The following is a 16,718-nucleotide window of genomic DNA, read 5'->3' on the forward strand; positions in this document are numbered from 1 at the left end:
GAGGTGGGGTACACACAGGGTGAGGTGGGGTGTGCCCAGCAAAGGGTCTGGGACGGTGGAACTGGTTTGCTGCTTTTCCTCCCTCTGTGCTCAGCAGTGAGTCTCCATCCCTGGGCTGTGGCCGAGTCCTAGTTTGTAGACACCCTCTGGTCCGCTGCGCAGAGAAGAGGGAAGGCCAGTACCTCCCTCTGCAGATCCCTGCTGAGGGGCTTCCTTCTGGCGGTTGCACGGGAAGGCCTTCAATGAGGGCAGCTGTTCGGTGACCAGTTGCTACTACCTAGTGCTGAGAAACTGGGCCACGCTCGGGAAGTCCCAGCTCCAAGCACCAGCCTTGGCTTTCCAGTTAGCAAATGTCTGGGTGGGGTTTTGCTCGTGATATATGAAGCACAGATCCAAACCCGAGGTGTCCAAGGGCTTTACAGCCTTCAGAGGGAAGGCTGGTGAAAGCCTGGCAATAACCCGCAAAACCTCTGATTACTAGCGAGTTCTCTGCTCCTTTCTCTTGACTGATTTTTATTTTCACCAGCTTGACAGGAGTTGAATCTGCAGTCCAGGGAGGTGAGCTGGGGATAAATCTCAATTTCAGACTGTCTACTTTCTTAAAGGGAGCCGACTTTGGTTTAGGCTTAGGAAGGACCTGCGTGCTCTGTCAGAAGAGCTGGCTCTGAAGAACTGCTTGAATTTGCCATGTTGGGTGCTTCCTCCTGGGGCCGAGCAGTCATTTATTGCAATAAAGGATTCCAGGCACATCCATCATCCTGTTTCTCTACAGGAAGTCATTGATTTTTTTTTTTTTTCTCGTTTTGTGTCCAGTGATGAAAGTATTGATCAGGGAGGGTCAGCAGCAGTTTATAGAAGAACTGATGCTAAACTCTTCCTGCTCGAGAGGATGAGTTTGAGAGGAGTGTCAGCCGGGCTTCCCACAGACAGAGAAGTGGGTGCTGGAACAGGGATGCAGCATGTGCTGGCGGGTAGCTGGTGCTGCTGCTGTGGCTTAGCTGGCTCCGTTAGCCTTATGTCATGTGTGTGGGGCAGCTGAGGCCTGAGATCAGTGGCACATCCCACACCAGAATCTGTGCCTGAGTCTGTATAGTCCTGTGCCTTGCACCTTCTGTCCTACGTCAGATACTTGTTACAACCTTCAACCCTTTTAACGGGAAATTGGAGAAAACTGGTGGGTAGTTTGTTGTCACCTTCAGAACAATGTAAAGACTCCTTAAGTGTGAAGCCGTTTTAAATCTTTGACAGAAGAAGAAAGCAAAGGGAGGGGATTGCATGAAATGATCTGACAATTTCTGCGAGACCTCCATTGGTCTGTTTAGACAAACCTGGAACATCTCTAGAGTACTGGCTTACTGTGCTGCTTTACGCAAACAAGCAAGGAAGTTTTCTTGCTGCTTTCCCAATACAGCCCTTTTTTGGGAATGTTCTATGCTAAGTAGGCTCAGCATGCTGAATAATTTATTTAAATGAAGGAGAATGCCTGTTAATGTTTCCTGACATCTGGAGCAGCAGGGGTGGTACGATGGCAAAACATGATAGAACTTTGGGATGTGCAAGCACGGGAGAAACATTAGTCTGTGTTCCTGCTGTCCCTGTTTGATGGGTGTCACGTGCATTCCTTGGAGAGGAGAGTGGATTTGCCCAAGTTAGGATTAAGCATCAGGTGGCATCACAACTTGAAAGCATGGGCAGGTTCCTTGAGCTGGTTTCACTGTCAACTTCCAACAAGAAACAAATCTGAGGCTTTTTTTTTTTCTTTCTAACTCACCTGTCTGAACTAAAATATGCTCCAGTTTGTTTTCCCTTGGAGAGATTTATACTGATTTGCTTGGAAGAAAAGAATCCTGGGATCTCATCAGGCATTTCTTCATCCCTGCAGATTTTAGCCCTCCACAGCCATGCCTGGTTGTAAGGCTGTTCTGTGCAGCCAATTAACTTGTGTAAGACTGTTTTAATCTGAGGTGAAGACAGGGCAAGCTTTAAAAACTAAAAATCACCCAAGAAAATAGTGTGGGGCAGGAACAGTGTACACCGTGGTAGCAGGGTGGGAGGGCTGCAGAAACAGAGTTCTGAAGCTTTGCAGGTTGGAACCTGGTGGTAAGGAGTCTCCTGAAACAGCTCTGTTTCAACCCTGTGGAACATGAGCTCCGCGAGGCCAAATCCTGAATGTGAAGATCCTGCAGGTTTGCAAGCTGAGGGTTTGGAATCAGCAGAGACTAAAAGCATCTTCTCTCTTCGTTTCGCTGCTCGTCAGCCTGTGCTCACACCTAGTCTGTGAGCATCAGCTAGGTGTTTGCCTGTGGCCACTCCATGTTGACAGCTTAATCTGGTTTGTGTGAGACCTGGTGGTTTTGACCAGCGAATGGAGGATGGGATTGAACTGGAGGGCCTAGTGTCTGGGCCAGGTGCTGAAGGAGGCAGAGTTGAGGTCTGAGGCACCTCATGTCCTGTCAGTTCCTGTGCTGTGGCCACGTTCTCGAAGCTGCTGATGTGACCCTTGGGTGGAGTTTGCTGTAGAAAGAAGTAAACTATGGAGGCAAACGGTGATTTAATTTTAAGATTGTGAAAAACTTGTGTGTGTTTGAAGTGTAGAGTTCGAGTCCCTGTGTACTCTGCTGTCTCTCTACAATATTTCCTTCTCCTGCAGTGGGTGTCAACCTCTTCTATTTCTGCATAATTATCTACCTCTATGGAGACCTGGCAATCTACGCCGCGGCTGTACCGGTCTCTCTCATGCAGGTGACCTGGTAAGTGTGCTTAGTGCTGGGGGGTTGTGTGCCACGGAGAGGAGAGCAGCTTTGGGATCTGGTGGGGTGGTAAGCCTCACTGGGATCAGCTCTGCTTCCTGAAGCCCGGAATGGGACAGCTCGTTGTTTGTGGGTGGGAAGGTGAAGCTGTTTTATGTTCCCCACCGGAGTGCCTGCTGCCTACCTGAAAAGCAGCTGACCTGGTTTCACGTGCATCCGCCAGTGTGAAGTACTTGCAGCTTCAGCACCCTGCAGCCGTGGGACTTGTTGCTCCACAGTTTGATTGCCGTACCCTGTGCGATGCTTTAGCTTCTCTGACTCTCTGGGTAGGAGCTGAGAGGCGTGACGCTTACCAGGTCTGTGACCAGCAAGTGTGACATTGCATGGACTTAGCTCAGCCCTGAGACCAGTTTCTTTCTCAAAGAAACAGATAACAAAAGAGAAATCTCTTTTGATTGAATCTGTGCTGGATTTGGACTCCTGATGTGGAAATGGAAAACCTCAGTAATCTGTGTATGACCCAAACTCACTAGCTTGACGACCGAACTCGTAAATAACTGCAGGCAATTCAAGAATTTGCCTTGCGCTGTGTGGTACTCAGTGTTACACAGCCTGTGCTCAGGCCAGGAGGGGAGGGGTGGACAGCTCAGGCCTCTAACCACTCCTCTTTCTTGAATACGGGAGAAGGGAAGGCATCTGCTAGGAGTTAATTACTGTCTTTTGTTTCTCTCTTCTTTCCCAGCAGTGCCACTGGCAACCATTCTTGCAGCGTTGGAGATGGCACAAAATACAACGACACGGACAAGTGCTGGGGGCCAATTCGACGGATTGATGCTTACAGACTGTATCTGGTGAGTTGCTGAAACTGGGGTCACCGTTATTTCCATTTAAACTTCTCTTGTCTGGGTTGGCACCTTTCCCTGTAGAGATGATGTGGCTCAAGTGAACAACAGAGGTGTGAAGCTTTTGGATCAGTCTGGCCTCTATGGTCAAATACCTCCCGTTCACTCTTGGTGACATGGGTTTGCTTCAGTTTGGTGGCTGTCAGAATAAGCCTTATGATTCGGAGGACAGAACTCCATTCTGTCCTCGTCGTGGAATTTTATATTGCTTAAGGACGTGAGACCTGCTTAAGTCCATGCCAAAGGGTGGGGTTTTTTCAGTGGCTGGCTTAGTAATTCTTACTTTGAGGTGGTTGTTGTTGATATATTTGAGTATATTAAGTGGTCTTGGGTGCATTCTTCGTGTGAGTAAAATTGTTTATGCTGCTGGAGAATCTGCTTTTTGAGAGGTGATGGAAACAGCCCACTTAAACAGCATCCAGAGCTATATGCTGCTTTAGTAATAGCTTTCTGTCTAGTTTGAGATTCTCTATTGCATCTATTACTGTGCTGTGGTTCTGCTGTGAAATCAAGGTTTTTCCCAAAGGATGATAAATGCTGCTGCTTCTGAGCTGGGGAAGAACTCAGTACTCATACCTGGAGACAGATATCAGCAGGGCAAAATGAGAAACGGGAGGTGTGGAAGCGCTGCATTGTGTGGCTGCTGTTGAAGGTCTTGGTGAGAATGTTAAGAAAAAAGAGTGAAGGTGGCTGTGTGTCCGCAGAGAAATCCAGGAGTAAAGACTATTTGAAGCAGTTTTGCAGTTTAGTACATTTTGAGCCTGTAGTGGATCACATCCCTGAGTGAGTTTGTTTCAGCTTTATTGCAAAAGTAAGAGCTGGGCCTCTGAAATATTAGGAACCATCAAAGCCTACTTAATTATTTAAGAGAAATATTATTGCTTTATTAAATTGTGTCTTGGTCTGTTTCTTTAAAACTTCCAGAAGATTGAAGATTTCCTTCCTGAATTTCAATAACTCTCCCTGACCCAGCAGAAGGAGCTAGTCAGAGAAGGCAGACACACATTAATTACTGCCTGCGTGTCTCAGATATTGTGTCTATAATTCATGAAGATAATTGTTGTTAGGACTTGAAAAATTAAAAAATTAAGACTGTGTAAGCATCAGACTTGCCGTCTGTGTACATAATTCTGAGGAGCTTTTCCCTCTGCTTGTCTCCTCTCATGGATTTGGAGAATAAATATCTGTAAAGTCTTTGGTGGTGGTTAATCCTTCCCTGCTCAGCAACTGAGATGAGGCTGTCCGTGCTTTTCTCTGCTCCCTCTTAGAAGCAGGGAGGGATTGTTTGTGGGAGAACGTACCAGTCTGTGGTGGGTTACTGGAAGGTGGTGGGGGTCCCACAGTCACTGTGTTCAGGAGTCTGCTGGGTGTCAGCACTACCGCCGAGTTATGGGTGTTTGTTAAGGTCACTAACGCTTCCTGCTGGGTGAGTATGGGGGTAAACGGGGACGTGTTCTACCTCCAGCTCTGCTGGTCCAGCCCTCTGCTTGACCTGTGTGGCTTTATTCTCCAGAAAATAAAAATTGTGACAACATCGCTAGGGAGGGATGAGATGTAATCATTTATAAAACGTTCAGACCCACGGCACTGACACCGTCGTCAGGTCTGGGCTGTCCCTGCAGTGACTGTGCTGGGTAATGGTTTTCCCCCACTGTCCCCTGTGCAGCGTGCACAGCCAGTGAGTGACCAGTACTTAAAGCCTGTACATTTTCTGAGAAAACCTGGGCAAGGGAGGGCAGGGGAAGGAAGTTACTTGACTTTGAGCAAAAAATTTAATAACAAAACACTGTTACTATCGCTACAAATTTTATCCAAGCTTCTTGTTTGTGGAAGCGGAGTCTTGAACATGCAAGAAAAGCTGAAATCTGCCAGTCTGAAGGGGCAAAGGCAATGTGAAAGTGGGGAGGGATAGGATGCATCAAGAGCACAGCTGTTCTCTTGGTCCCAGGGGATCATACCCATAGATAACTTGCTCTGTTTTCTTGACTTTCTCTTTTTTGAATTCTTGCTTGTTGGAATAATTCAGGTTCCACATTTCAGTGGACAAACAATGTCTCTGTATGCAGGCGAAGTTCCCCTGTGGCAAGGGGGACAGATGGACACTACGATCCCAAAAGAAAGCAGCTGAGTTTTTGGATCAGTCCCTTTGTCCTAGATGCCTGCCTCTACTTTTCTCATCTTGCCTTAGTACTGTATTTAGGTTTAAGTCACTCTTAGAAGCAAGGTGGGTAGAGCTAACCGGAACTTCTTGCCTTTTCCAGTGAAGCAGTTCTCTGGATGTAGTGTTGTATTTCTTACTCTCCGCATGACCCCTCAGCCTTTTTTTGGACTACCAGGAGAAATAATCTATTTGAGGTTTTCTGGGAAAATGATGCCAATGGGAGCTCGCTTGTGCCAAGTACCACCAGTCTGCCAAAGATCTGTGCTGCCTTCCTCCCGTCGACTCCTTCCCTCCCAGTGCTTTGTCTTCTTTTCAACAAATCCTATTTCAAACATTGACTCTTTGAGCTGGGGGCGGGGAGAGAAATAATGACTGATGTAAAAATCCTATTTCACGGTGTGTTGTCCAAAAAGGCCTCTGGAAGCTGTCTGCTCTGATCACTGTGAATGGAAGCTGAAAACTATGTACATAATGAGAATATTTAGACAGATTAAATTCTTCTCGGGAGACTTGCTTGTCTGTGCAGCATCTTTATTGCTACTCCAGAATTTCGCACCTAAGTGTGACTGCAGAGTCTTCAGAGACCACTAGGCCCCTATTAACCTTTGTCAGAACAAATGGTTATCTTGCTTCTTGTTTGTAATTTGCCTCGGAAAATAAAGGCTTGCAAAACAAATAAGTGAAGGCAAGGGCAGGAAATACCGAAATAGCAGCAAGTGATGCGACAGGAGCGAAAATCTGATATGTGCCTCCTCTTTGGGGCCGCAGGAGTCCCAGGAGGTTTAAAAGGTGAGCTGTGCCATGCTGTTCCACACCTGCGAGGGCAAGACCACACAGGCAACTCGGCAGAAGAAAGGGGAAGAAAGGCGCGTGCTAGATGGCCCAGCGACCTTGTTGAAGTCAAGCGCTGAACACAGATGAAGCAGATCGATGGCTTTCTATCTTCGCTTCAGATCGCCACCATGCTGTCATGTCCTCGACAGCTGAAGTGACTCCCAGTCCTGTGGCGGTGCTAAGGACAGGGTCGAGTTCTCTCTGCGCTGAATTCCCACTTCAGCGCCGTTGCTCTGTCCTGCTTTCTGTGAGGTCAGCCGGGTGTCTTCTGTGTAGGCTGTGGGGAAGGGGAAGCGGATTTAAGTCTCAGATCTTTCATCGTAATGCTTTCTTGTCTTCCTCTTTCAGTGCTGTAAAAATGTGACATGATAGTCCCTGTTTCTAGAAAGCAGATACTGAGATAAATAGGAGATTAAATCCTGGGGATCAACAGCCATTTGGAGTGTCTGGTCCAAAATGCATTCATGACCTGGCAAACGGCGCTTCTCCTCTGCACCGTTGTGGCTAAAACCTCTATTCTCTTCTCAGCCCCCCTCTTCTGGGAATTTGGGGCACGGTGTCTTCCCGGGATGGAAACGAAATGGCTTAAGCACTCGGGGGGAGCTGCTTGCCTTTCAGAAGAGGCACTGGCACAGGTACTCTGGGTAGCCTGGCTCAGTGGCTTGTCAAAGCTACCGGGTGCATCTGTTCTGTCTGAGTCTCTGCTGGTTTTTGAGCTGATTGGGAAAGGGACGTGGCATCCGCTTTTGCCGGTTCACAGATGCTGCAGCATCACGGGCAGCCCAGCGGGTGCAGGCCAGGCGAAGATGGGAGCGCAGATGGTTTAATGGAGATTATCCCAGTTGGAAACGTGCTTGTGCAGTGAATAAAATGAGCGGGCTCGCAGGCGCTTACCGTCCCTCTTCAGGAGGGGACAATGTCACCCCAGCCTGACGCTCTGATCAGAATACCCAGCGACCGGAGCAGGGCTGGGCTGCAGCTGCAGGGAGGCTGTGCAGGGGGGTGAGGAGGTAGGCTGAGGACACGTACAATTGCTCGGTGCCAGCAGAACTTAATCGGCAAATGTGAAGGCTGAACTGATAAGTGTTGATGTAGATCCCCTCTGCCTCGGCGCGCTGCTGCCTTGCCGGCCCTCGTCGGCTGTGGGCTGGAGCACCGTGCTTTGTGCTGCTGGTGTACGTGCTCTGCTTCCCACCTCGGCATTTCTCCTTCCTGGCTACCCCACAGGTGTGCACAGCCCTTGCTCTGGGTAAAGGTATCTCTGATTTTTATTGTCAAACCAGACCTTTCCAGGTACATTTGTCTGCACTAGGGCAGTTTTATTGGCTTGTTCAGTACATGAGACTCTTGTGGCCTCTCTGTCCACGGTTATCTTCTGGCCTCTGTGGGCTTGCTTTGTGGGTTTCTTTGTTTTATTTTTTGCCTCCCAGCAGTGATGCGAGGGGAGCCCTCGTGGCAGTGCTGGAACATCCACGCTTGATCTAAGGTGTCTCTTGCCCACTGGGAGCTGGACAGACAGAGCTGGAGCAAGGCTGTAAGCAGAGCGCTTCTTCCAAGGGCACCTGGGTTTGCTCTGCTCATTCCCTTTGCAGCAAGTGCTTTTCCTCTGCCCTGCAGCAGCATCCAGTAATAAATGGGTCACAGCTGCTGTCTCCTGGATATTTATTCTTACAGGTCTTGGTGTCTAGAGACCTTGAGAACCAGCAGTGGGGAAGATAGCTGCTTGGATGGCAGCTGTCTGGAGCAGGGAGGGCTGATTTCACAGTGCATCAATCAACAAGGTTTGGGGTGGTTGCCCAGGGCTCCCAGGGTGAGCTGGGGGAAAGGAAGGAAAGGTGATGGAAGTTTACTGTGCTGGTGTGAAGCCATCATCTTGTTTAAATAAGTCACTCAAACTGTGGCATTCTTACGTTCCGGGTTACCCCAGTTTACAATGAGGATACAGCAGGACCGGGGGCACTGTTAGCATTGTCACCCCACCTATCCTATCAGAAGTTACTCATGGGAAGACCTTCCTGCCAAAGAGATTGCATTATATTCAAAGGCTATGATGTGTTTTATTACTTCTATTAATATAGAAGTAGAAACAAATACACAAAAAAAGCATCTGCTACTTCTGTGCATAGCTGCAGTTCTGAAAGCCTTCAAAATACGGTCCAGAATATCATACCATTTCTGTATGTGCAGGCACCTTGGTTTTGAGCCGTTGCCGTGGCAGGAGAGGAATTAGGACTGCATTAAACATAAATTTCAATAGCCCTAACTGTTTGTTACAGGCGCCTCTGAAATACAGCTTTGCTTGGCTAAAAGCCCAGTCTCAGGGGCTGATTGGAGTCTTCTCATGCCTCTCATCTAGTCAGCTTCTAAAAAGTAAGGTCAGTTAAGTTGCTGCTTTGCTCTGAAGTGGTCGAAGAAGCAGAGGAGCCAAATTCGTTTAAAACAAATGGTGTCTGGATGTGGGACAGGAAGGCAGTACTCAGCTATTTTTTTATTGTGAAACTAATAAGGTTGAAATTGGTACTCAGCCTTGTTGATGTGGCATAAATCGTGCCTCCTTCATCCTGGTCCATTCTTCTTCTGTGGGCTTGTCAATGAATTCTTTCAATCGCTCACTCATCATATGCTTGTGACAGATAAACGAGCTCTTTCGGAGTTTCCCACACCCCTTGTGTTTCCCAGTGTAAAGGCAACTTCAGATAATAACTGTCCTTGTGAATAAGAGGTTTTTCCCTGACCTGGCAGGAGGAGAGACGGACAAGCACGGTGTTGTGAAAGTGGAATATAAACTTGTTGTACTTGTGACCTAAGAGCTACAGTTCAGCTTCTGGTGTGTGACTTTTTTTATTTTTTTCTTTTTCCTGCTCTCCTCGTAACTGATTGCATTTTGAGTAAAAGAAACATCAGCCAGAAGGCAAGGCAAGGCGAGCCTCCCTGCTGCCAGGGCTGGGGAGGAGAGCCAGCCTTCGGTACCACAGCGAAGCAACTGCAAGACTGCGGGTTGACACAACTAACTTTAAAGGATTAGCTTGTCTCTTTTCACTGGAAAATCAATAGTGCAGGGACTGGGATGTGTTTGCTGCACAGAGCTGTCTGTCCGCTTCGCAATGAGAAGTGTTATTTTTCTTCATGAGGAGCTTGGGTTATACTGTCACTCGGATGCTAAGCTTTTCCAGAGGGCCAGTCCTTCCTTTCTGCCACTCCAGCTGGCTGGCAAGGGCTGCGTGGAAGGGAAGGGTGCTGTCCTGCTGGGTTTGTGCTTGGTCAGATGTGCTGCAGCTGCTACCAGCCCTTCAGAGAAGCAAGGTGGCTGTGACAGACAGGCCACTGGGGAGCTGGGACGCACACAGCTTCCCCATCAAAGAATGTCCTGCACACTTTAGTTTTGATTTGAGTCCTTGTCCGTGGAAGCATTTCAAAGACATGTGAATGTGGTGCTGGGGGATGTGGTTTAGTGGTGACTTGACAGTGCTGGGTTAATAGTTGGACTTGATGATCTTAAAGGTCTTTTCTGATCTAAATAATTCTATAATTCTGTGTGATGATGGATGGTGGTCATGAACCTTGGAAGCAAGCCCAAGAAGTGGCTCTAGATATCTCTCTGTTTGCTTTTGGGTGCTTCCTGCAGTTACAAGCACACCAGTGGTGGTTACTGGGCTCAGACGGCAGGTTCTGCTGCCCAGCAGAGCCACTCAGGCAAGACTGAGAGGCCATGCTGCTGCTTTTCCTAAATAAAGCTGTCCTTTGGAGTAAGCTCAGCTGGGTACCAGAGCTGACACTGGTCTCTCTTGATCCTGGAGATCAATCTCTCTGGAACAGGACAGGTGTCAGAACCGATATCTGCTTGTGATCACCCGCTCACTACACCAAGCTGTAAAGGTTTAAAAAGGGCCTTTTGAAATTCCTTATTTGGATTAGACAGTTCCATCAGACTCACAGATCTTTCATTTTTGAAACTCTTGTAGAAAATAAGTGATAACAGCATTTCCCCTGCGCAGTGTTATTTTGTGCAGTGATAGTGACAGCATCCCAGAACCCAGAGTTGGAGGAGATCTGTTAAGTCAGTGGAGCACTCCCCTGGGAGGTGCAATACCAGCCTTTTTCTCAACAGCATGTTTTCCAGTATTTTGTTCAGTGCTATAACACCAGTTTTGTTTTTAAACAGAGATCTGACCTTGCTGCCTGCCTGATTTGCATCAGTGTTTTCAGTGAGTAAGACAGGAGTCTTGATCTCTCCTGCCCTGAAATTATCATTAATTCCGTAATATACGTGTGGGTAGCACCAGGGCTGGAGAACTGTGCTGTTATGCCACCCTGAACATGACCAGAGGCTGTGGAGCAAAGCGCTCTGGGCAGGCTGGTGTCTCTATACTGATGAATAAGACTGCAACTTAACATCATTCTAAATCGTGCTTTATGTCTGAGTGAGATCACTGACGCTCTTGTCCAAAAATGTGGATTTTTGGACTACATCAGCAAATCCCACACGTGGCTCATGCTTCTGTAAGCAGGACTATAAATACAAATAATGCAGCTGGGATTTATCTTGTCAGTTGAAGTCGGTATAATGCTCTCAGGCAGAGCTGATCTCGAAGCCTGTTGCACCAGTTTGGTGTGCACTGTACAGGGAGGGTTGGGAGCCAGGGACACCCCGCTAGCCCCAGGCAAGGAGGCTTTATCTCTTGCTTTTGTGCTGCTGCAAAGTAGTTACAAGTGTGGGACAGTTCCTCTCCCCTCAGGCACCTCCTGCCTACCACAGCAAAGGGGATGCTGCTGTCCCTAAAACACATCCTCCAGGAGCTGAAGAACCTTGTGAAACTCAACTGAGAAGTTCGTAAGGGAGAAAGTACAGAGGAAGAAGAACAGCTTAGTGGCAGAGGTCGGGTTTGTGTTGTGGCAGACAAGGGGTTAGTGGCCTTCAGGAACAGCTATCCTCGCTGAACCCACGCACCTCCTAACCCTGGCAGCTTGATGTGTTTGCAGGGCCCCCTGAGCATCCGTGTCACGCTGGTCCATGTCTCCCTCGCTTTATGCCATCTAACCCAGGGGCTTTAGTAGTCAATATTAGTACTGTTGTGGTTGCCAATACCCTGCCAGGGGAGGCTGCGAATGTGGTGGAATTTGGGGTGGTGTCTGTGTATAATGATGATGCCTTCACACTTTGTTGGAAGGAACTTGGGAGTTGGAGATGGCTACCCAGTGTCAGGAAGGAGGAAGGCTCCTGTTTCTTGGCCTGTGAGAGGTCAAAGCAAGCTGGTGGCAGAGGATACAGCCAGACCTGGCTCTGCAACTCTTCTGCTGTCCTTCCAAGTATCACAAACCAACGATTCTCTCCTGCATCTATCCACTTTGCTGCTTTCGTCCTGCTTGTTCAGAGGCAATTAGGAGATGCAGAATAAGGGGGAGCCAGGGGTCAAGGAGGCAGAAAAGTGATTACAAGATGCTGCAAATGGCTCTGCCATAAATACTCCAGTGATGGAAAATTAGATGCCACTCACCTCGGGTTGTTGCTCGCCTCCATCTTTCTCTTGTAGTGAAAAATGATAACAGAAGTATATTTACCCCAAAGAGTGCAAGCTTGCCGCTGGCTGCGATCCTGCACACCTCAGGAGTGCCAGGGACTGCAATCCTTGCACCAAATGACTTTCCAAAAACAGTTTGTGCCTGGATTTCTTCACTTTAAGCAGTGGAAGAACTGGTTTTCCAGGGTGTTCTTTCCAAAGTGGGAAGTTTCAGAGAGGGCCGGCTCCAGACACAGACTGTGGCCCTGAGTGAGGATGAGGAGAGGAGAGCAGCACCCTCTGGTACTGCCTTGCTGTCCATGTGCTGCTTCTGCCTTGGCCTCCCAAAGCTGCAATAGAGGCTGCACAGTTGCCAGCTGGTCCTTGGTGTGTTGGTGCCCAGCAAGAGCATCACTTGCAAGGACATCAGCTGGGACAAGTACACTTGTCTGCTGCATGGGCAATTGAAATCAAAAGGTCACGCTGGACTAGAGCCTTTGAAAATCCCTAGATCACACTTGGATTCACTAAACTAAGTAGCTTTGGGGATACAGTTGCTTCTTTCCATCTCTTGCAGAAGGACTTCCATTTTAAAGAAGCACTGAGAGCGCAGTGGCACACGAACCATGAGAGACAGTGTCCAGCTTAATGTGGGTGTGGGCAGGTGAAATGCCACTTGGTTCACTGACAAAAAAACAGCCTGGCAGCAGCTGAGGTCTTAGTTCTTGGAGGAGACCCCTTCCCTGCCTTCAGGAACTGGGGAGAAGGGAGGGCTCCTTGGTGCCAGCAATGCCTTTGCGTGAGTTGTGACTATAAGCCCCTGCTAGGTGACCTGAGAGTGTCCCACAGCGGTTGCCGGAGCTGCTGTGGCAGCAGATGCCTGCTGTTCTCAGAGCGTTACTGCCCTTGTTTCTTTATCTATAAATACTCCTTGTGGGATGTCTGGCAGTTGCATCCTCCCTCTGTTGCGACTTCCTGACTCTACAGGGGATCTGGAGGTTAAAATCCCTCTTGCCTCTCAACTTCTCTGAGCCATCCTGTTCTATGGCTCACATCTCTTTTCAAGCAACTTTTAAGCGCTTCATAATTGCTTGTCTGCTGATAACTTGCTGCCTATCAGCATGGCCCCTGCTGCAGCCCTGCCTCCAGCCTTGAGAGGCTGTGGATCTTCAGCTTTTTTTTTTTCCTGCTCTTTAAAAAGCTCCTTCCTGAACAATCAGAATCCTTTCATATATTTATATTTGTACTGTCCACTGCAAGGGGTAAAGCTCTACCAGCGAAAGCTTGGATCGCCGCCCTCACTGATGTGCCATCTGGCTCTCTAGCTTGAGATATGAGCTCACGCAGGAGAGAAATGTGGCCTTGTCACCCTAGCAAAAGGGAGGAGAGGTGGCAAAGGGGGCACCGTGTTACCCTCAGGATCCTTTTCGCTTGCCGTGTTGTAGCTGAAGAGCACTGAATCCTCGGCATGGGGCTCTCCCCTGGGTAATGCAGCGATGGCCACAGCTTGGGGCAGATGCAGAGGAGCTACCAGAGCCTGCAGGTGGGTGTTGGTGGAGCTGTGAGTAGCTCTGCTTGCTTTATCTGGGAGTCCCAAACGGGAGTGGGGAAAGCACCTTGCACTTAATATTTCTCTTCAAAGTCAGCCCTCAAAATTCCCTGAAGGTGTGAATAGGAACACCAGTTCATAAGGAACTACTCTACTGAAGACAATAGGAATGGTTCACGCTTCCAACCAGGGATAAAACCTGGGACCTGTGTCAGTGCTAGTAAATCAGGTTTTAATTTTTGTTTGTTTTTTCTAGTTGTCTCTTTAGACACACTCTGGAGGAGAGAACCTGGGGGGGAAAGAGAGCGGCCGGTCCCCGCTTCTCCTGACATCTTGTTTGATCTCCGTACTTGCGCAGTGTCGTTTCCTTGGATTGTTTTGTCTGTCCCCTCTAGTGCTCATCTGGGTTGTGAAAGAGCTCTGAGCTCGGGGACGTCTTGCAGAAGCAGAACGGGTGTCAGCACTGCGACTGCTGACAGCGTGTATGAAATGTCTGCTTCTCCCCGCCGTGCCCAAGGAGGCTGTCCTTGTGTCTGAGCACCGACTCAAACACAGCTTCCCCGGGGAGGTGCTCGTGCAGTAGAGCCTGCATCGCCCTGCCGCTCTCTTGCTTTGTGTGGGAACGCTGCGTGCCTGTAGTCCTGTATAAAGCACTCAGCTTTTGGCTTTCCAGTCGAGGTGGCAAAGTCCACCAAGGAGAGTGATCCACTCTGTTACACCAGTAACTTTCTATTTAAATGTCAGCTCACTCCCTGTCAGAGCAGGGCTGCTCGCTGTACTCTGTCTTGTGGGAGAGAGGTACTGCTGCTCGACAGCTCTGAAACCTAAACATCGATATCTGCAGAGGTGGAGCTGGTGCTGTCCCGAAATGAAGTTTGTCTGAGATGTCGGCACTTCTATCAAGGGGAGGCAAGACCCTCAAAGGAAGGATTTGGTTTGGGTGAGTTCTGGTTTCGAATGAGGGTGAGGAAGGCTGGGAGGAGGAGGAAAGGAGAAGGAAAGGTGGCTGAGGCCTCAGCCCGAAGGGAGAGATTTAAGGGGAGCTCCCTACACCAGCTCTTTCCCATCTTCATATTAAAACTGAAGGATTCTTGCCCTGATACCTGAGACTTACTGACTTCACACTGGTGTGATAGCCCCGTGCCACACAAACACATTTATCCAAAACCTCGCAAACTCTTTTTGCTCTGCTCGTGTGTGTTTGTTACATTTGGCAGCGTTAATCTTCATGGTCTCACTTTACTCAGGTAAATACAATGCTTCTACTCAACTGTCCGAAGGTTTCCAGGCTCTGAATCACCAGGAAACAGTAGCTACTGTTTTTAACTCACTACTCAGCAAGCGCCAAAGGCAGATGCAATTCTTACAGATGGGTTTGTGGAGCATGAAAATAAACAAGTTCTGATGAGTTATGAACGGAGCTGGGTTTCAGCTGGTCGAGTGCATGCAGGCACCAGACTTAATGCTGTAACTACTGCATCTCATACATCAGCCAGCGATGTCTGGGATGCTGATAGTGCTTCGTGAGCCTATTGGCTTTCTCTGTAAAAGCTGCATGCTGGGAAGCAGATGAAAGCTATTGAACTGTACTGGTTCAGTGTGATAAATGGACTCTTCAGGTCGATAAAGAACCTCTTGGGTCAATACAGCCCTCTGAGTTGGCTTAAAGCATGTTTGTATGGTCTGAAAGACTCTTGGCATTAGCTGGCCATCACTTAGTGGTTGAGAGCTCTCTTGGTGGTCCTCTTGGCTGAAACTAAGCTGATAAAACCAGCCAGATGTCCTATTAACGCTTGATCTTACTTTTGCTTTTTTTAAGATAAACCAATAAACGAGGTTATGTAACCAAGTTTTAACATAAGAGCTTTAATAAAATGTACTTTTAGAAATATATATAAAAATATATTGCAGGCAACGGTAAGCTCCAGCTTGCTTCCCCTATGGCAAGAAGACTCAAGTTGACCAGCCTGCTTTTCTCTTTGAAATACTAAGAGCTGACAGGTACAGAGGCTGGGAAAGTGGTGTCAGCTGAGTTACCCGCTCAGAGAGCCTCCCAAACCTTGGTGCTTGTACTGTTGTGGCTTGGCTTGGTGGGAGGAGTGGATGCGAAGACCCTCCCAGAGGTTGAGCAAGCCGGTGTGCTGCTCGTTGCTCCAGCTAGCCTGCAGGGAAGAGGGTAATTCAGGGTGACAAGCTGCTGTTCTTTCCCCAGCACTGGCTGAAATGCAGAGGAAAATGTCAGTAAAGGAAAGAAAAACACTGGATTTTTTGGTCACTAATGTGCTGGATCTTCTTGGTGGATTTCAGCATGAGAAAGGAAGAAAAAAGTAAAGAATTCTGCATCTGTTGCATTTATTTGCTGTGCATGGGTTCCACGTATGCCCTGCAACAAGCCTGGCCGCTTGTCTGGCCTTCCCCCTTGAATGGAGGAGCTTGGGGGGAAATTAGGAAACCACTCTTAATAGCCAGTCCTGTGCAAAACCACAGTGCACGTTTCTCTCTGCCATCCTGTGAGTGTAAACAGCGTTTAATAGATGTGATCCTCCTCCCTAGCCGAAGGGAGGTCTCCCTTACCTTTCTGGAGTATATCAGTGACGCAGCCATGTAACCTGCTGGTTTCTAACGGGAAAGCACTTCACTCGGAGAAAAATCTTTAATCAAAGTTGACTGTGCTTGTTCTGCCTTGGGTTAATTTGCTGAAGCTTTGGTAGGGAATGATAAACTCCTAGAAAACATCCCTGCTACTTCAAGAGGTGAACTGGAAAACCTGGGAGAGCTTTTTGATGTGCTGGAGCTCTGAATATTTGACCTCTGGCAGGGCTGACTGGTGCAGTTTTCTATGTAGATTTTAGATTGCTTGAATTACGTGTGTAATGAAGCACTTTGTAAATTATATCCCTCTGGGAGAGACTTGAGCTTGGCAAACATCAGGTGGGAAGTTTGGGTATATGTCTGAGGTGCTTATTTGGGCTTACTTTTTCCTTAGGGAAAAGTTATGAAACTAATTAACTTAATGGGTCGGAA

At 48.2% G+C, this 16,718-nt stretch overlaps 1 protein-coding gene across 1 annotated transcript in view; it reads left to right on the top strand.

Moving 5' to 3' along the window:
- The window catches only part of TMEM104 (transmembrane protein 104), a 39,678-nt gene that overhangs the window by 7,356 nt on the left and 15,604 nt on the right, over window positions 1–16,718 (top strand). Inside the window, exons 6-7 of the mRNA XM_010142360.1 lie at window positions 2,651–2,750; window positions 3,493–3,601. Coding sequence (XP_010140662.1) covers window positions 2,651–2,750; window positions 3,493–3,601 — 209 coding nt within the window. The remainder of the gene's footprint in view (window positions 1–2,650; window positions 2,751–3,492; window positions 3,602–16,718) is intronic.

The sequence above is a fragment of the Buceros rhinoceros genome, unplaced genomic scaffold (genome assembly GCF_000710305.1).
Source record: "Buceros rhinoceros silvestris isolate BGI_N320 unplaced genomic scaffold, ASM71030v1 scaffold12128, whole genome shotgun sequence".
Lineage (NCBI taxonomy): Eukaryota > Metazoa > Chordata > Aves > Bucerotiformes > Bucerotidae > Buceros > Buceros rhinoceros.